This window comes from Pocillopora verrucosa, chromosome 6 (assembly GCF_036669915.1).
Source record: "Pocillopora verrucosa isolate sample1 chromosome 6, ASM3666991v2, whole genome shotgun sequence".
Lineage (NCBI taxonomy): Eukaryota > Metazoa > Cnidaria > Anthozoa > Scleractinia > Pocilloporidae > Pocillopora > Pocillopora verrucosa.
Genome location: NC_089317.1, coordinates 21385643 through 21406310, shown reverse-complemented (window position 1 = coordinate 21406310; position 20668 = coordinate 21385643). Strand labels below are relative to the sequence as shown.

Genomic DNA, 20668 nt, shown 5'->3' with positions numbered 1-20668 from the left:
TCTATGGAATTATAAATTGTTTTTGAAAAGTTAAATTCGAGTCGGAAACTTATCTTAAATGTCTTTACTCTGACCTGGTAAAGCTGAAAGTTTGACTACATCGATCGGCCTAAAAAATCTGGATTAGTGACGAATTGTTGTGGAACTTTAAGGTAAACTGGACGAAAAAAATCACTTCATGACAAAGCTCATTATCGTTTGACAAGAGGACAACCTATTGGGACCCATCATCAGTGTTTGTATATCTCGACAATTACCGGGGCCAGATTTGTTCATCTTATCGACGGAAACAGAGATATCAGTCATTGAAACAGCAGGAAAGTTTCCTAGTTTGCTTGGTCTGTTTTCCCTTCTTGTTCTCCATTGGTGAGGTTCTCTTTCCTGAAACAGATTTTCATCAAGATGTCAAGATTTGTCGCGTAGCAGTAGTAAGGACATTGTAACTGTTAAAGCAAAGCGGGAATACCACCCAATTGAGTCACAACCCCTGAGTTTTTTCTTGTTTATTATCTAGCGACTAGGGGCGTTTTTACATCCCTGAATTGGATGTGGTCCACTTTCTTCAGATTTTTTTAAAGGTTCGTTGATATATATATATATATCCCTTGCTAGGTCGCACAAGGACCCGGCCAGGGCTCGAACTCAGACCCCCTCGATCCACAGTTCCACTGGACCCCGGCGTGTCTTGACAGTCCTGTACTAAAACAACTACATAAAAGTATCCAATGAAAACTGTCTCTTCATAGAAAAGACGAGGATTAACGTATGAAAATCCTATTTTTAGTCGTGCAACAGAAAACAATGGCTTACTTTTCCAAGCTTAATTTTCCAAAATCAAACATGATGTCATCTCCAATCAATATGAATGGAGCCCAATCAGAGACATTGGTATAGCCGTTGTTTCTCATCCACTTCATGGCCTGGTAAAGACATTCACTGGCGCTATCTCCACGAGCAAGATGTTCATAGAAACGATTCATGAGCTGTTCTGTTGCTGTGTCTGATATGGCCCATAATGCAACCAACACCGACCGAGCACCGGATCCTAAGAACGCCCGAGCAATTCCGATTATTCCCTCGGCTTTGATCTGTCCACTTCCACTGTGACAGCAACTGAGTACAACCAGTTTAGCTCTAACTTTAACTTGTGATATCTCAGCCATCGTTAACAGGTAATCTTCTTCTTGTGGGGTGATATCAGGGCTGTCAGGAGTACGAATTGGGGAAAGGGCGATTTCTCCTCTTTCAGCATCGCCATGTGCAGCAAAATGTATTAGGCTCACTGATGTTATCTTCTCGATTACCGCCTGCTTCGTCGCTTGCTCTCCTAATAAAGGCTTTACGCCCATCAGTCGTCCAATCATCTCTGCTTCTTTCCTTGCATTAGGTAATGAGGTGATGTACTGAATACCTCCCTTGAACATGACCCAGCCAACTTTGGGATCACCCACAACCAGTGCATTAGTCTGACTATGATAGTGCACCGGACTGTCTTGAATTAGTTTCAGTGTCGTCAATGAGGGAATTGTACGGATTCTATGAGTTTCCGACAGAAATGTTCCCTCTATACTCAGGGCAGCAAATGGAACTTTGTATAAGCTTCTGTGAGGTACAATGATGACTTCAGGCTCCTCGAGTAAGTCAACCACTGGGGCGACAAAGATTTTGTAGCATAATGACAAACTGGTATTTTCTTCTGTGAAATTTTCGTCCTCTTCCTCCATAAGTCGTAATGCTGTGGAGTTCTCTTGCTTAAATGAAATTGATTGTGGCTCACCGACATTCAAGGATCGATCTTCGCAATCTTTAGCTGGCAAAACACCAATCTGTCTGAAACTCGAATTAACTAAAAATTGACTGACAGTCAAGCCTGCGGCAAATCCCAACTGAAGAAAGACCTTGTCGGCTGATACTCTTTTGAAATGAATGGCTCCACTTGCTTTCAAGACCCACAGATGCACAAAATTTTGAAAATAGGAAATGTACAGACAGGCACAGTTTGTTTCTTCTCTCATAATGTTTTCAATTCCAGACCACGACTGTCGATCAGCGGACGTGTGCGTTTCAACAGAGTACTTTTCTGCCATCAATTCTGCCAGGCCTCTCGCTCGCCCCAGCTCTTCAACATAAAGCGCATCGCGAGGATTTCCGTTGACTGAAAGCAACACGCTGAACATCGCGTAAGGAATTGCACCACTAACCTCCAAAATCGATGTTTTAAGCTGATCATTCATTCCAAGATGCCCACGCAACATTTCATATTTTTCAATACATTGATGGAGAGAAAGAAGCGAATCTTGGAGTCTGTCTTGAGAAAGTTGAAGCAGTGCATATCCAAGGTGGATTTTCATCTCAGCTCTACTACATCCAACATCTCTGGATATGGACAATCCCTTTTCCAAACATTCTTCCGAAACTTTAAAATCACCGAGCGATCTAAAAATGTTTCCTAGATTTATATAATCTGCTGTTTGCCCTTCTCTGTCACCAATTTCAATTCTGATGGCGAGCGCATTCTTGCAATAATCTTGTGCTTTGAGTATGTCGCCAAGCGAGTGGTACACAGTTCCCAAGTTTCCGTAACAAAATGCCTCTCCTTTCCTGTCGCCAATTTCACTTCTGATGGCAAGTGCTTTCTCTTGATATTCTATGGCCTTAACGTATTCCCCGAGCGAGTGAAACACTGTTCCTAAGTTTCCGTAATCTGTTGCTTCACCTGCTCTGTGGCCAATTTTAGTTCTGATGGCAAGTGCCTTTTCGTGATATTCTTTGGCCTTGGTGTGTTCTCCAAGTGAGCTAAACACAGTTCCTAAGTTTCCGTAAGAAAACGCTTCTCCATTTCTGTCGCCGATTTCAATTCTGATGGCAAGTGCTTTTTCTTGATATTCTATAGCCTTGACGTACTGACCGAGCGAGCTAAACATGACTGCTAAGTTTCCGTAACTTGCTGCTACACCTGATCTGTCACCAATTTCAAGTTTCATGGCGATTGCTTTTTGGATATATTCTTTAGCCTTGAAATTTTCACCAATCAAGTTAAAAGTAGCTCCGAGATTTCCGTAAAATGTTGCTTCTTTTCCTCTATCACCAATTTCCACACTGATTGCTATTGCTTTTTCGAAACATTGTTCAGCCTTGAAGTTGTCAGCGAGCGAGTTAAATAAGGTTCCAAGGTTTCCGTAACTCGTTGCTTCACCTGATCTGTCTCCAATTTCAATTGTGATGGCAAGTGCTTTTTGGAAATACTCTTTAGCTTTAGCGTAATCACCAAGCGAGTTAAACACGGTTCCTAAGTTTTCGTAATCTGATGCTTCTCCTCTCTTGTCTCCAATATCAGTTCTGATTGCAAGTGCTTTGTTTAAATATCTTTGCGCCTTCACGTATTCACCGAGCGAATGAAACACAGTTCCTAAGTTTCCGTAGTCTGATGCTTCTCCTTTTCTGTCGCCAATTTCAATTCTGATCGCAAGGGCTTTTTGGAGATATTCTCGTGCTTTGACGTAGTCGCCAAGAGAGATATAGACCTTTCCTAGGTTTCCGTAATCTGATGCTTCTCCTCTCCTGTCGCCAATGTTAGTTTTAATCGCAAGTGCTTTGTCTATATATTCTTTCGCCTCCGCGTATTCACCGAGCGAATGAAACACAGTTCCTAAGTTTCCATAATCTGATGCTTCTCCTTTTCTGTCGCCAATTTCAATTCTGATCGCAAGGGCTTTTTGGAGATATTCTCGTGCTTTGACGTAGTCGCCAAGAGAGGTGTACACCGTTGCTAAGTTTCCGTAATCTATCCCTTGGCCTGCTCTGTCGCTGATTTCGATTTTAATGGCCAGTGCTCTTTCCATGCACTCTTTAGCCTTGTCGTATTCACCAAGAAATTGAAACGTAGTTCCTAAATTTCCGTAATCTGTTGCTTCTCCTTCTCTGTCACCGATTTCAATTCTTAGGGAAACAGCTTTTTGTAGATATTCCTGTGCTTTCACTTGGTCACCGAGCGAAATGAAAATTGTTCCTAAGTTTCCGTAACTCGCTGCTTCTCCCTTTCTGTCACCAATTTCAATTCTGATTGCAAGCGCTTTTTCTTGATATTCTTTAGCCATTTTGTAGTCACTTATTGACCACAACACTGTTGCCAAATTTCCGTAGGCTGTTGCTTCGCCTGATTTGTCGCCGATTTCAATCATGACAGCAAGTGCTTTTTCTTGATATTCTTTAGCCTTGACGTAGTTACCAAGCGTCTCAAAGACAGTCCCTAAGTTACCGTAATTTGACGCTTCTCCTTCTCTGTCACCGATTTCAACTCTGATCGCAATGGCTTTTTCGAAACATTCTTCAGCCTTGGCAAATTCATTTAGCAAGCAATTCAAATTTCCTAAGCTTTCGTAATCTGATGCTTCTTCGCCTCTGCCATTAGTTTCAGTTTTAATCGCAAGCGGCTTGTCGCAATATTCTTCGGCCTCAAAGTGTCTACTTGACGCACCCGCAATACCACTGAAGTCAGATGCCTTTTCATTTCTGTCGCCAATTTCAGTTCTAATAGAAAGGGCTTTTTCGTGAAATTCTTTAGCCTCGACGTACTCACCAAGCGACCTACATACAGTTCCTAACTTTCTGTTATCTGATGCCTCTCCTCTTCTGTCGCCAGTTTCAATTCTGATGGCAACTGATTTTAAAAGATAATCTTTAGCCTTGACGTAATCCTTCAGCCACCAAAACACCGTTCCTAGGTTTCCACAATCTGATGCTTCACCTGTTTTGTCACCAGTTTCAATTCTGATCACTAGGGATTTTTCTAGATATTCTTTAGCTTTGACGTACTCACCCAACCAAAAAAATACATCTCCTAAGTTTCCGCTATTTGTTGCTTCTCCTTTTTTGTCTCCAATTTCCCTGCTTAGGGCAAGCCCTTTCTCGAAAAATTCTTTAGCGCTGATGTATTCACCGCGCGACCGACATGCAGTTCCTAAGAATACGTAATATGATGACTCCCCTTCTCTGTCGCCGATTTCAGTACTGATCACAAGTGCTTGTTCGATGTTTTCTTTAGCTTTATCGTATTCGCCGAGCGACCAAGCCACCGTTGCTAAGTTTGCGTAATCTGTTGCTTCTCCTCTCCTATCGCCAGTTTCAACCCTGATGGCAATTGCTTTTACGAGATAATCTTTAGCCTTTGTGAGTTCACCAAGCGACCTACACACAATTCCAAGGGTTCCGTAATTCCTTGCTTCACCTTCTCTGTCGCCGATTTTGATTCTGATCCCAAGTGCTTTTTCTTGATATTTCTTCGCCTTGGCGTATTCACTGAGCAAATATAACACCGCACTTAAGTTTTCGCAAACTGTTGCTTCTCCTGATTCGTCCCCAACTTCAACCACAATGGCGAGTGCTTTCTGAAAGTACTCCTGAGCTTTGACTTGGTCGTCAAGTGAGCTGAACACAGTACCAAGATTTCCGCAATCTGTTGCTTCTCCTTTCCGGTCGCCAATTTCAATTTTGATTTCAAGTGCTTTTTGGAGACATACTTTAGCTCTGACATATTCTTCAAGCGACTTATGGATCATTCCTAAGTTTGAGTAATCTGCTGATTCACCCGATCTATCGCCAATTTCAATTCTAATCGCAAGCGCTTTTTCAGTGTGTTCTTTAGCCTCGACACATTTATGAAGGAAAAAACACACAGTTCCCAAGTTTCGATAACATAATGCTTCTACTTCTTTGTCGCCAATTTCAGTTGCGATGGAAAGAGCTTTTTCGTAATATTCTTTAGCCTCGGCGTATTCTCCAATGAACCTGCACACAGTTCCTAAATTTACGTAGTACATAGCTGTACTTTCTGAGTCGCCGATTTCAATTTTGATCGCAAGAGCTTTTTCGAAATATTCTCTAGCTTCAGCGTATTCACCACGAGAGCAGAACACCATCGCTAACTCTTCGTATTCTGATCCTTCTTTGGTTCTCTCGTCAATTTCAATACTAGTGGCGGGTGCTGTCTCGGTATACGAGTCTTCCGAAGAATCTTCGGAGGTCAAACAGCACGCGCAGATCATGATAATGTTTTTTCTGGTAACAGGTATGGCGACTTCCTTTAAGGTTTACTGTTCGCTGCGATCTGGCAGAAAAACTGTAACTTTAACCAAATAAAGGGTAAAAGGAATTAGCGACTGATTTCAAAGTTGGTGACAGACATTATCGGTTGCACAAGAGATACCAGGCAGTTTTGGGATTATTATCTTACTACTCAGTACTCATTCAGAGAATGAACTAGCCAATCAGCGCACGCGAAACCGTTATTTTTCTATATGGTATACATCAATTGCACATATTTATTTCTTAATGGCGGATGGACGTTAATATGGCTTCACGGGTACACATCTCCTTTAAACTTTTCTATTTTGGGTCCAACGTTGGTGAAGAGCTTGACGCTTGACGTTGAAATTGTTTTATACCTTGGTTAGTTTCCCGACTGCCTCCGATCGCGCAGAAAATTCAACGAAAATGACAATCACAGCTCTTCCTTAGGACCTGTCTTTATTCATCACTTGGCGGTGAGGTGGGGTTGGTTTGGGGGATTTTGATCTTGTGACGACAAAATTTCCCAATCCCCATAGGGCTCTGTAATATTCTTTTGATTTCCCTGTCATTGGCAGATAATTGGCAGTCAATTTTCCACATCTCCCTCTTTATATTCTGCTGGCAACGACTCACCCCCTTCCGTTTCCTCTGAAAACCATGTGATTCCAAAAATCCTCCACCCCTCCCCCCAGGCGATAAAAAAGGGCTGTTCCCTCAGCAGGGAACCCTGAACCCGCATGTAACTTACATACATTAGGTTAATTTGCCGTGAATGTTTACTGGATGATCACTGAGGCTCACAGCCACAGCGTTCTCTCCAATGACATTTGAGTCGAAGTAATTATCTATTATAAAAATTATGTTGTTTTCCTTCTGCATGACATCAACGTTTTGGTGTACCAACAATTAAATTAGCATGTATTGTAAAGTAGAGGTAAAAATTTTTAAATCTCTTTCCATTGCCCTACTCGGTCATGTTAAGAACTTGTAAAGATGATGTAACTTTCCATAGCTGGCAGGAGAATTTTCTTATTTCATCTGCATGTGTGAAGGGTGTTACTGAATTTCATAAAATTGACGAAAACGCAGCTCAAAGTATATATTGCAATCTATTTATTCATTATGGTTTGTCAAGTTGTTGGAGGGCATTCCTTGGCTCACATAAACCTATTTGGAAGCTGCATGGGGAACTCCTCGGAAGACGAATCTGTAATTTTCATAACGTAAAACCAGAGGTCGGAGAATGCTGCTTTTGTTGGTTTATTAAACCTTCTGGCGACTAAGAATAGTTTTCTTTGCATTTTCCCTTCTTCAGGAGAAAACAGATTTAGAAAGCAATTGCGTAATTTGGGTGCGATTGAAGTTACGAAGAAAGTTGGGTATATCTGACGCAAGTCGTCGAAAATGGGCGGAGAAATACGATTACAATCAATCGGCACCGATATTGCCAAGATTTTTTTTTTCAAAAAATTAAGAAACATTCAACGTGCACTCATCACAATTCAAAAACATTTGCTTCTATCCGTCTCCCTGAATGATACTTTGCATGCGGTCTGTTAATTTACTCTAAAAAACCTTTCCGAGTTCAGATCAATAATACACAATGGCATCCAAGAATTTTCACAAATTACTCAGCAAGAAACAGTACCAAGCAATTAATAGCGAGCCCACTGCAATATAAAAAATATTGTCTCAAGCAGGTTGCAACATCAGAAATATTACTGCAAGCAGGTTGCAATATTAGAAACATCACAGTGCAGCTACACCACTGCGATATTGAGCTTTTTTAGCTCGCTTAGGATTACCCCTTATAAATAAAAAAATCCGTTTTCCTCAGAAACTTGGACTGGACTGAAATCTTAAAAAGACTTCACCAGCCAAAGAAGATGAGTTATAAGGAATGAACACTACTTATGAAGCTCGGAACAGTTTCGCGACCTCCTGTTAAACGGCAGCATCGAAAAGATTGTTTAAGTTCAATACACCACAATATGGTAGTATTACAACAACTCTTGTATTTGATGTTGAGGGACATCATAGGACGTGCGACGGAAAAAGCTTCGTAGAAGTGGTCTTAAAATGACTTTTACGATGTTGGTACAAAAAGGCAGAGGCCAGAAGGACTCGAGACAAAAGTTTACCAAATAGCAGTCAGGCCTTGCTGTAAGAACTTTACTCACCGGCATAATATCACTAAAATTCGCCTTCATGGCAAAGTAATACCCCATTCAAACCAGTAAAAAATATGTTCAGTTAAACCAGGTGTATCTAGATGAAAATCAGACACTGAGAACTGAAAAGCTGAATTTTTCTTAGAATTCATATAATCACTGACTTGTATTTTAAATATGCTAAATTTCAGGTCGACAAACATTGGTTTAAGCAGCTTCTATGAAAGAAAATAATTTTACACCGTGTTTAACAAAACAGCTTTAAACATGTTTAAGCTTTGGTGTGAATGGTTCATAAGTCAAGCAAGACTTACAAAAGAATTTTCGTATTCGTACTTACCAGTATGTTGACTTCACGGTAATTGCTTTCAAATGTGAAACTACGGGAAACTAACCAAACAATTTGGTACCTATATTATACCGACATTCTTAAACTTGCGTCAATCTACCATGAGTCAGCGCCTTTAATCATTCTCAGATACACTTGTCTTGGATGAAAAAACAGGTCTTCTTTGTTGTTGTTTTGATAAACGTAGCAACGCTAGACTCTTTTCTTCTAAACAAAGAACAATTAGCGGTGAAATGATATTGTATCCCGGCAGTTACTTTCATTTATTCACTGTTAACAGTGTTAAATAAAGCTCACACTAACTTAACTCCAGTCTGTGTCAGGGAACTTTGGAGAGCGCTCTCCCTATTGAAACAAAACAGTTTCCTTCCACACCAGAAAACGAATCAATGATTTCCGTTCATAACTCAGGAAAGACCGATGGCAGAATCATTTGAAGGCACCCAAGGCAAGAGAATATAAACTTATATAAACTTATATTCTCTTGACCCAAAGGCATGTACAATGTAGGCCATGTCTAATCATACCACCGAAACGTAAAAAAAGTACGAAATGTTTTCCGTCCAAGATGAAACGCCAATTCGGCGTTTGTAGCTTTAACTACTTTAAAAGCGGGTAGTCCTGTTTCCGAGGGGCCAATTCATGCGAATCGTTGTTGACGGAAAGTCCAACCGTAATAATAAAGTTGCATTTTTAAAATGTATCCGAACGAGCCAAATGAATGTGATACAGCCGCGGGCAATCTGATTGTTTTTTCTCCTCTCTGGCTGTTACACGTCTCCTTGTCAATAAAGTACGATAATTTGGTGTTAGATTAAGATAATAACTTCTATTTGATAAGTTTGAGTATTCTCATTATCTGTTTGCTGGATAATGTAAGGATGTTAGAGGGATAAAGTTACACATCAGTACGCCATGGTGCGCTCAAAGCCGGAAAAACCCGTGCGGCCTTGTGAGATGTGAGCTGAACTAAGAAAAGGAGAACGAGAAAGAGCAAAAACCATATTATAAAACGCCTTTAGACTGATTAAGGTCGGGTCGGACGGGAAAATATTTGCTCTCGGTTATGAAGTCCCCCGGGCCCATTTTTTCCCGTTCAGCTCATCCACTACAATCGTTACTTAACCAAACACCATCTTTCCCTTTGAAATCAAAGATTGAGAGACACCATGTTATTTCACAAAATATGCGTTTTAATCATCCGTCTGAGACTTGTAGCACCAGAATAATTTATATCTACAATAATTTTAACCAGCTCACCCACTTCAATTTTAACAAGTGCATAGAGTTACTTAAAATCTACAAGCTTAAAGCTCTGAAAATATTTAACTGATCAAGCATCGAGTAGAATCAACACTATTTACAAACCACATCACCTTCTACACAGAAATAGCATTAGAGCAATTTTCAATTGGATGTCGAAAGTAATCCGGGCTTTTTTGTCTCTGCTTTATTTCATTGTGTGATTGGTCTAAAAATACTGGTACCGCTTTCCCAACAAATCAGATTCAAAACTGAACCCAATCGCGACTTGGTCACTCGCATTTTCCCGCGCTTCGAGCAGTTTGCTTGTTTTTACCCCAAGCTCTCATTGGCTATTCGTGATATTTTCCTTACTTTGATTGGCTGTTGAGATTCCTTTGGTTTCGGTTTGGCGACATTCAATCGAAAAGCATTCTTTAAAAATATATTAATATTAGGTATTTCATAGAGAACTAAATCCGTTCGTTTACTCTATAGTTAAATAAGGTGAAATTTGCTAGTTAAAAAATGCCCTTTCGCTTTACACGAAAACTGGTCTTAATATTTTAGTCAACTAAACATAAGAATGATATTTCCGATATATATCATCCTAATGCTCTAAAAACACGATAATTACATTCTTTAGGAAAAAGTAACGACAAAAAGATCCCGGCAAATCTTTTCTGCATTTTTATCCGAAGCTTAGGACATTTATAATAGAAAGCTCCTTCGTTTAGATTTGATGGATAAAAGTTTCAGGATTCACAGATTGAGCTAAACCAAATCTATGTATCCTACAATCCCGTACTGTGTGTTCTTTTGAGAAACTAAATCAACGATAGCACCCCTGTATAAAAAAGATACGACTCCTTCAAGAAATAATTTGAGTAGTTGATCACAAACTTGAAAAAAAAAAGATCCCTGTTACTGTAATTCGCTACGCAAAATAAGTGAGGCAGTGACTGGTTGTTTAAGCAGAAATTTCTAGCAAACAATTAGGAGTCTTTCATAAATTCAGTAAATAAATACTTTATGACCGGAGAAAAACTCATTTATGGCCAAGAAATTCAAAGGTCACCTTAACGAAAACGTTGTTATCTTGCTTCTAAAACGCAATGCTTTCATGTTATGCAAAGCTCTGTAGCTACCGCGTGACAACTCAAATGCGAGGACGTGATTTGTCACACAACTCTTGAGTTATATGTGACGCGTGATTGAGTTGTCATGTCACATGGTAATGCAGTACGAGCCCATAGGACATGGTCCGCCTTTGAGAAGAAAATTCGAAGAACACAAGAAGTCACACGAAACTTCCCATAGTAGAGCTATGGTTGAAAAAAGGTCTTGTCGGTGAAAAAGGGTTTGGCAACGAACCAAAAGAAAGCTGGTTTCCTGTGAGAGACTCCACTCCGAACGAGCCGGATCCTTGAAACGAGTTTCCAGAAACCGTATTTGACCCCACGGAGAAACTTGAGCCCGCGTTACTAACCGCATATAATGAAGATGTGATACTGTCCACGGAATGTTTTAAAAAACTAGTGGATGGCGCGACGGAGACATTGTTTGTCACATTAACAGTTTGATGTTGTGGCGTTACGCTGTCTGTAGATCTTCTCTGAGAGCTATTATGTACATACGTAAACTGAGGTGAGGAATTTGTCGCTGCTATTCCGTATGTGCTGTTTGGCAACGGATTGTTGTACATTACCGTTGGTTGACTACTACACAATGTTGTTTTCTGTTCGCCAAGATCCGCGATGTTCGCCATCGTTCGTAAATGATTCGCACCGGTTTCTTGGCCGACATTTGCCTTCACAGAATGAAGCAAGTTTGGGTTCACAGACACCATAGCGGTGCTGTTGTAATTCGCATCCGAGCGTGAAGAAATGAGATTGTCTATTGCGTAAGACAGCCCCGAGTTTAAATCGCTGGAGCCAATCAAAGATTCGGCGGAGAAGTCTGAATAGGTTGTCCTGGACGGTCGAGTATGAAGTTGAGATTCCTGTGACATGACCGAGTCACTCATCAGGTCATTCCCGCCAATAAGCGTCTCTGCAGAGTAATTTGAAAACCCTTGGGTGTGGTTTTGATCACTGGGTGTGCTGTGCATCGATGATGACATTGCCATGTTTAAACCACTAGAATGGCTAGGGTTATTTTCAGAATTGACAGAAGTGGTTGTTATGTGAGGAATGTTTGGCAAGACGACTTCACTTGAAGCAAGTAGCGACTCGGCTGAGAAGCTTAGGCTGCCAGCAGACCCAAGCTGGGGAACGTGTTGATGCTGTTGAAGGTCTGAAGAGGTTTGTGAAAGCCCCATGCTCCTGGGTAACCCTGCTAAAGAGGCAATACTGTGCGACAAACGAGGTACCTGAACACTCTGACTCATTCCCAAACTAGAGACCTGATTAGTAGTTTTACCGATTCCACCGCAGTCTGTCCTATTAGGAACAACTGTAGCAATAGTGCTAGTCGGGACAGACGCTTGAGACGCTATTCCTGGTATTAAAGCATTCACGTTGAAAGTGTGTATTGTCATAATTTCTTGCTGGGGTTGACAAATACTTATATTTCCCTGAGACTCTTGAGAGCCACAAGCGTTGTTTCTCTTTGCTACGGGAGCCTCACTTGAATCAGTCAAATGTTCAGTTGCACGTTTATTTGTAAACGAACCAGTTTTGCCGCCATTAGACGGGGCTTTGATTTGAGAATTTCTCTTTGCGTTTTGAGTTCGACTTGAAGAGGTAGATTTTTTGGGATTCTTGTTCGCAGGCCCTGATTTTTTTGTCTTATTTCCTGTTTGCCCCTTACTTGTATCATTTGACGTTTTAAGCCGTGACGAATTTCCTTTACTGTTCACCTTAGCGACAGCTGCAGTCTGGCGCGGAGCAGCAGTGACATAAATTGTTGGTAAGCTGCTAGTCTGTGACTCAACAGTATTGACGACTCCAGAGTGCGCAGTCGCGAGGTTGTTGGACACTGGAAGAGCCATGGGTACCGACGAAGGCACCACAATCGCGCTTGGAACGGCAGTGGTTGAGTTGACCACAGCGGGAGGAAGATTTAAGATGGCACTGGTGTTGTGTCCTGAGGATGTAGCAACGAGAGGAACGGCGTTCACCACACTAATGGGAGATACGGATGTCCCCGGCTGAAGGGCAACTTTCATAATGGCGGCTACACTGTGCTGGGAGTATCCTGCTTGGGGTTGAAAAACTTGTGAGGAAGTGCTTACAGTTTGCAAAGCTTGCTGAGTTAAAGGATAACCTAAGTTAGTGGTAAATTGCGTAACTGGGGCATTTGAAATGGGATTTGGATTCGGTAAACTACTTAGATTTCCTTGTACGTGGTTCAGCGCAGGTTGAGTGGGAATGCTTGGACTGTGCTGGCAAACACTTGTTGTTGTAACTTGGCCTAACAGCGGCTGATAATGGTTGTGTCCACTGATCTGCGCATTTACAGACATCGCTGAGGCTTGTACCACAGAGGTTGACAAAATTGGGGAAACGACAGACGTTGTTGTTGTTGTTAAAGATATTGGGTTCGTTGTCATGGTAAACGGCACTAAACACGCCACCGATTCTCTCCTCGATTGCTCTCTCGCCGGACATGAAATAGCAATTGAGGTTATTGGAAGCTGGTTCATGACAGCTGTGGTAGTCGTGGAAACAGAAGGAACTACATAGTTAGTCACTGTCTGAGCTGATACATGTAATGGATTGGATCCAGCCATGGTGGACAGTTCTGCTATGTTTGGCGCCTCTGCGGACACAGTCACAGGGGTATCAGCTGTACCTGATGTGACCGCTTCTGACGCTGATAGGGCGTTTGGTGTTGATGGAAAATTTCCAGGAAGCACTATATCATTTTTCTTTAACAAATCTCGTAGCTGTTTGTTTTCCTTGGTCACCGTTCCAAGTCTGGTTTTTAGGAGTTCATTTTCTTGAGCTGAATTTCATTAAAAGGAGCAGAAAACATCATGTAAGTACAAAGGACTCTTTCTCTCCTCTTGTAAGGAGTAGACATGTGTAGAACCAAAACTGTACCAAGAAGAGACTCGAAATTGCGCAGCCACTCTTCCTTGATGGAGTGCAAGGAAATCGCAGGTTACCCACCCCCACCCCCCTTCCTTCGCATTTTGTCAGGAATCCCTTGCAGTTCACTCGAACCCATTACTACTCCAATATGGAAAGAAGCACTGCAGGAGTAGAGTGCCTTGCCCAAAATCACAACACAAAAACCTGGCCAGGGGCTTGCCCCCGTAGTGCAGCACGCTAATCACAAAGCTATCACATCTTCTACATACCATACATCTCACAAGGAATATTTTCAGAATATAAATATGAAGAAATTGTCAATTAAGTGTCCAAAATGTTACGCATTGCATTGGTTTTGCATTATGTTTTTCTGTGATTGGTCTAGAAAACACACACCAACCTCTTGACCAATCAGTAGCGAAACAGTTGCAACCTGGTCTTTCGCGTTTTCCCGCGCTTCAAGCAAGGTGCTCGTTTTAACTTTCATTCTGATTGGCTCCTTGCAGTATTTCTTATGTTCTGATTGGCCATTTTGATATCTTCAGGTTTTGTTTTCAACACTCAATCAAAAGCAAACAAACTGAATATGAAATACACGGATGAAGGAAAAGAGGTTTGGAATGTTTTTTTCCCACGTTAAGGAACCTATCAGAAAGTCCTGATAAAATAGTTCAGAGTAATATCACAAAAGTTCCCAAAAAGGGGAAGATTGAAACTTTCTTACCAAGTTTCTGTTCTCTTTGTTGCAAATCATTTAACTCCTTCAGTTGGGTTTTGACATCGTTGATGTAGTCAACTGTCTTTTCGAGCACAATGTTCTTGCTCTGGAAAAAAGAAGGCTAATTTATTTAAAGTTATCAATACAAAGTGAAGATGCAAGCATTTTCTGCCCTCAAAGAAATGATATGGATCATTCCAAATAACACGGCGGCAATAAGTTTTGTTTTAATTAGATAAGTGTGGCATTAATTGGGCTCAATGAAGGACATGGTGGCAGGGAACAGGTAAAGTTCTTGAAGATTCAAGGATTTCATTGCGGTTGGGAGCAGGGCAGGCATTTGGATTTACACCCACACATGTTGTACAGAAAGCTCAAAGATGCTTACTCCCCCTAGGTAGTCACTTTCTTAGAAAAGAAAAAATGTAGAAATTAAATTCTTCAGAAAGATTTTGAAAGCTCACGTTGCTGGAAAAAGTAATCTTCACAGCTGGTCAATTTGCCTGTAGCCCAGCCCTTAAAAAACCCCTGCAGCCTGTAATTTTCTTTCAGAAATCTGTTTGACATGCTTGAGTTGGAGACCTCCTCAAATTCAGTTCATTTGGTTTTTTTTATACCTGCTTTCCCCAGCTGCACTGTGGTACAACACTTGCAAGCCTCAGTATCCAGTTATTTATTTTGCCTTTCCGCCTTCGTTCCACTGAAAATAAACCAGAAGCAATGTACCAACTAAGTTCATTTATGTACAGAGCTTAACCCTTTGACTCCAAAGATCTGATTGTTAATTCTCCCTATTAGCTTTTGAACATTTCCTTGTAAATTAATAACAAGAATTTGGTGTTAGATCAAGATAACAACTTCTAACTCATTTTTTTAGTATTCTCATTACCTATGCAGGATAATGCATGGACATTACAAGAAGAAATTGCATGTTCGTGGCTACTGGGAGTTAAAGATTATCAAATTTGGCAGAGCACAGCAAAAATGGTTCTTTCATAGTGAAAGGAAAACTCATGCAGGGCTTGAAATTAAAGCTTGCAAACTGGCAAAATGCGAGTGATTTTGTTAATCTGCGAGTGAGAAAAATTTCCACTAGCAAACGTTTGTTAGTTAGAATCATCCATGTCTCCCAAACATGCAGTAGAGAGGTGGTGGTTGTCAGGACAACGACAAAGGAGACCAAACATTTACCACTTTTTTTATAAAACTTTTCAGCTCATTAATAGCCTGTGCAAAATATCAATTCTAATCTTTTTATCAGATATGGTCATTGACATTTCAAAAGGAAATAATTTGCTAGTGGTCTCACCAGTTTGCTAGTGGAAAAAAATCTTACCAGCAAAACTTTGCTAGTCGACCAAAAAGTTAACTTGAATCGAGCCCTGTCATGTGGCACTTAAAGAAGTTCACTTGAATGTCTTGAATTGATGCAGAAAGGAGTATTCTAGAGCTTGAATTTCTCATTACAAAATTTCTTGTGAGTCCATGTATAACATTTTTATGTGTTAGACTTACTAATAAAATATGTTAAAAAATGAATTGGAAAGAGGAGCTAATATGTCTACAGTGCAATTCTTCCTGTAAAGTGAAACTTAATTTTACCTTCATTGTGCACAATCCTTCTCCTGGTCTGCTGGGCGATGCCCCCACTTTATAAAATGATTCAAATTAAAGACAATCAGTAAGATTTTTAACTCAAAATGACATGTTTGGGAACGAAAAAAACTAAACTTCATAGGGTGTTTCTTCATCACTTAAGAAAAATCAGTCTGTTATTTCAAAATAGCTGGTTTAAAATGAATATAGCACCTTAAAATATAACTCCAAGTTGGTTCTAAGCTACATGCAGTAGATAGTTTTAACCCAAGGGTAAAATTTGATTGTGTAGTCTAATCACCTCAGTGAAGGTACTGCTAGAAATGAGATGGACAGTTTTTGGTAATGATTAGACTGTCTTGCACCACTTTGGTTTCACAGCCAATAGCACCACAGCAACACTGACCAATCAGAACATACAAACCAGAAATATCACACTGCACTGACAAAAAGTCTTCATTAGACTCTGATGAAGACTTCTGCCAGGATTGTTAAACAGTTCTTCTCATTAATACCCTCAACAGAAAGATCATACTTTACAATCAAATTTAGACCCCTAGTTGAGAAGGCCAGGTTTGAGGCCTATCTGTGGCACTCTGTTGTTGTCTTGGTCAATAAACTTTAAACTTACTGTAAGACACAGTTTTTCTAAGGACAGATAATGCTATGTACTGGATAAATCTCTATCCAATAGATAGAGCAGTGCATTTTGCTATCACTTATCCACTGGATAGTGTTATCTTTCCTTTGAATGACTGGGCTCAGGAGTGTAAACTGGTACTGATAACAGCTAACTAGGAAACTTGATAGATTGTAGGGAACGTAACCCACCTTACACAAGCTTTTCTTCCAGGAAGATTTACAGTACTACTTGTCCCTTCATACCATAGGAAAATGAAAAAAAGCTAGCAGAATTGGGCTACTAGGTTCATTAGAAGTATCTTTTCCTTCATATCACTCCACAAAGGCTTTAGTAAGGTACTAAATGTATAACAAATAAATTCTTGTTACAATCGGTATTCCCTACCTCAGCACTATATCTGACGACACATAGTAAGGAGTCTGGTTGCTTGTCGGAGAAGCAAATCTGTAGGAGAATACACTGGCGGGTATTGGCTTAGTTGTATTCTGAAGGATAGCAAGGTTTTTTTGAACCATGCCATTTGCTGTGGTCACTACAAAAAGGAATAATTTTAAGTGAGGTGTGTGATTATACATTTGTTACTTAAAGCATATTAAGTACAATAAAAATAAAGAAAAGGAAGGACATTATGATGAAAATGGGGGAATTTCATTGGCAAATCAATGCAAGATGTCAGAAAGATCACACTACCTGCAGAAACAGATCCATTGACATGAAAATAATTTGTATTCATATTTTCTGCCCTTAATACTGTGGGCAGGCATAGACCACTGTAAACTCAAAGTATGTGACAAATTTTCAGTAATCAGTCGCACATGAACAAACGATTCACACATTGTGAGATATTTTTTAATACCTAACTTGCCCAGTCGTACACAAGATGATAATAATAAATATTACACCACAAAAATTTGTCATTTAATTTTGTTAAAATAGACCAGTCTTGCAAATTACTTGATCAATTTGTGGAAGAAAGAAAACTAATTTTCTGTTTTAGGCCCATTAAGCCACATGCACATAATCCCATACCAACATTACTTCAACCAACAAGAATTTGAAATTTTTACTCATTTATAAAATTTTTTTTTGGTAAATTCAACATCTGTAAATGATCAGAGGAAAATTATTTTGATTTTGTGGATTCACTGAAATCAGATTATGAAACTTTCGAAAAAAACTCCTGGAAATTTTGAAAACATGCTCAAACCAACGGCGGATTTAAAAAGTAAACATTATCCACTGAAATGAAAGACACTCAAACAGCATTGGACAAAAGTCTATTTTGGTAGCCAAATTATTCGTAGCATCTGCTGAGTTCAAACTAGAAGTTACCTAAATAATAGGACAAGAATCTGTTTCCTGACCAAATATAGCGTTATCATTATTTGATGATTTCGCGTCAGAGTCAGCTGTTTTCCTTCACTTTGCATTGATAACTAGGCAAGCGCTGCTTTGCTCTACGATGAACCATACTTAAAAATTTAGTGAAAAAGCGCCTTTCTAATGAAAATAATGGTAATTTCTAACGATAGTTGCATTTTTTAAGGATAGATCATTCACTTACCAACTTGCGTGGCCGGTACAGTGGGAAGAAGTAGCGTGATAGGATTTTGTTGAGTTGGAGTTGTGGTTACTGAAGAAACAACATGGCCGCCATTTTGAATGTTGTTGATTGCAGCAGAAGCTTCACGATTGTCGTTTGAGTTCTTGGGGATCTCAGGAATCGTCTCTAAAGTTGTAGAACTCTCGACACTTGCCATATTGACAATTCAAAATAAATAACGTTCAAATCCATACTTCTGGTCTGCCATAAACCCTCGCTAAAGAAAGAAAAAAAAAGATGGGTTAAGGAGAAATTGATTATCTGATCAAGGAGAAAACCTAATTGTAGAGGTAAGCGACGGAAAAAATACGACGTTGACTAAAATCTGTAAAGTGAATGTATAAAAAAATAACTACACGAGGGAAAGGCTAGAAAATAGTAAATTTACCACAATTTAGCTGTACAGTGGTGGGGAATAAAGATAGAAACTCTGATTGAAATGTAAATTCTTTCTTCGCTTCTTAAGCTCTCGAAAGGATCTACTGTTCAAAGTTTTCTATTGGCGCATCGGACAATTTTTACCAAGGAGGGAGAGGTTAGTAAGAGTGTAAATTTCCACTACGGAAGGAGGGAGGAGTAGCTAAAATAAATTTCCTTCTCCTACTATTTTGAAAAATTTCATAGCGTTATTTTCTTTCGATTTCTTTCATCTCTCCAAAAAAGCCATTGGTAGATTAGAGTAAGTGAAAATAATGGGACGTTTTTTCTCTTAATTATTGTCACCATGTATGGTTATAATTTGCGCTACAAACTATCGTTTGGTTAAAGGAAATGAAAAGCCATAAATTTGAAAAGACAGAGAAGTATTTCCAAAGATAATGGAAAACAAAGACCGATCAAAGGTGGAAAAGGATGAAAAAGCTTGAGGCGGATTATATACGACTTGCCCAGAAAAATTCAGGCTAAACTCTAAAGGATACGCAAATTGGAAAGTAGATTATTTAAGATGAAAATTGATGTCAGATTAACCAGCTAAGACGAATCAATCACGCATGCGTAATGAGGGACAATTACAAACCAAAATCCAATTGCTCAAAAGCCTTCGTTGACGTACTGCAATAGATCGCAATGTAAGTGTCATACTTTCTTTAATAGGGAGTGTATCAGCCGATAATTCCATCGTAGCCGCCAACTCTAACAAGCAAATTCAAGAGGGTGATTTCTTATAGAAACGATTCCGGTGAAAATGCATAGCATCAATGAGCAAATCAATTGGACGCTTTGGAGGTATCCCCAAGGACTACGTGGAAGCTATTGCCCCGACCACAGTTGTAAAGCCAATAGCTTGCATGGGGTTGGCGCGCTGAGATCCAGATGGAAAGGCCTGAGCTTGAGTTCTGGCCAAGTCAGTACGCTTAATTCTTACGGTAGACACCTAATGGCACTTTTCGATCGCGCATCGTAAAAACAAAACCAAAGTGATCAGAACAGCCAATCAGAAGAAAGGAAAATACCCTGAAGAGCCAATGTGAACTCAGAGTTTTCAAGGTTTTCAAGCTCCATCTCTGTATCGTCTGAGGAACCCAAATTTTTATAAGCTCCTAGCTTCTGCGGGTTTCTTCGCTTAATTACTCAACTCGTTTTCTAGTTATCGACAAATTTGTAAGTTAATGTAATATTGCAACCATTCTGTGATCATTGATTCACTATCTGTAATAGTTTGTGGCAAATAAATAAATAAATAAATGGAAAAAGTAAAAACAAGCAAACCCCTTAATTCGCGAGATTGAGAGATTGACGTGGGGACATAAAAGCAACGCAAAGCAAAAGCGATGCAACACATTTCCAATTCTTAGATGAAAATTGCTTTTCTCGGAGCGCCTCTCTCCACCCAAGAGTATAAATTATGGGTTACAGTAATCTCGTACTTAGATGTTATCATTTGACTGTGAATAGCCTACGAGTAACCGTGCTGTCCGCCCCAAGGAGAACTCCGACGAAGGGCTAACGTCGGAACGTCTGCTTTGAAACACTTAACAGGGGCCAATTTACGTCACCAACTAACCTGCAATGTGGTTTTGGATTCTTTATTACTAAGTTAATTGCTGAAATAATAGGTATTTGCTTGAAGCTTTCATGACAATCGATGTGTAGGTAAAACGTTTGGTTATGCTGAAATTAGTTTAGGACGCAGTTTTTCTCAACAACGACTAGGCTAGTCTTAGGGGTTCGATTTGAAGTGCATCTGTATAAATACGTGAAATCTTATGTAATACAGTCCAGACATGAGAGAAAAAAAT

General features: G+C 39.9%; 2 protein-coding genes across 2 annotated transcripts; both read right to left on the bottom strand.

The window, feature by feature from the left end:
* Positions 1–806: 806 nt before the first annotated feature.
* Positions 807–6044, bottom strand: LOC131776350 (tetratricopeptide repeat protein 28-like). The gene is made up of 3 exons (XM_066168985.1): positions 3135–6044; positions 2405–3014; positions 807–2296 (listed from the first exon to the last, which is right to left on the bottom strand). The coding sequence occupies exons 1-3, from the start codon at positions 6042–6044 to the stop codon at positions 807–809; spliced, it is 5010 nt and encodes a 1669-aa protein (XP_066025082.1).
* Positions 6045–9761: 3717 nt separating this feature from the next.
* On the bottom strand, positions 9762–18907 carry LOC131776380 (uncharacterized). Its single transcript, XM_059092556.2, has 7 exons — positions 18817–18907; positions 18390–18645; positions 17210–17357; positions 16189–16235; positions 15204–15286; positions 14593–14692; positions 9762–13779 (listed from the first exon to the last, which is right to left on the bottom strand). Exons 2-7 carry the CDS (start codon positions 18583–18585, stop codon positions 11132–11134), a joined length of 3222 nt encoding a protein of 1073 aa, XP_058948539.1. The 5' UTR covers positions 18586–18645; positions 18817–18907; the 3' UTR covers positions 9762–11131.
* Positions 18908–20668: the final 1761 nt, after the last annotated feature.

Bases quoted from the DNA above. Each gene is read 5' to 3' on its own strand.
- LOC131776380 (XM_059092556.2), bottom strand. From the start codon at position 18,585: ATGGCAAGTGTCGAGAGTTCTACAACTTTAGAGACGATTCCTGAGATC. The intron at 15,287-16,188 runs GTAAAATTAAGT...GTTTATTTTCAG, and splicing joins AAGGATTGTGCACAATGAAG to TGGAACGAAGGCGGAAAGGC. The intron at 13,780-14,592 runs GTAAGAAAGTTT...AATGAAATTCAG, and splicing joins ACAAAGAGAACAGAAACTTG to CTCAAGAAAATGAACTCCTA.
- LOC131776350 (XM_066168985.1), bottom strand. From the start codon at position 6,044: ATGATCTGCGCGTGCTGTTTGACCTCCGAAGATTCTTCGGAAGACTCG. The intron at 3,015-3,134 runs GCTGAACAATGT...GAAAATTTCAAG, and splicing joins CGCTCGCTGACAACTTCAAG to GCTAAAGAATATATCCAAAA. The intron at 2,297-2,404 runs GTTTGGAAAAGG...ACAGACTCCAAG, and splicing joins TTTTAAAGTTTCGGAAGAAT to ATTCGCTTCTTTCTCTCCAT.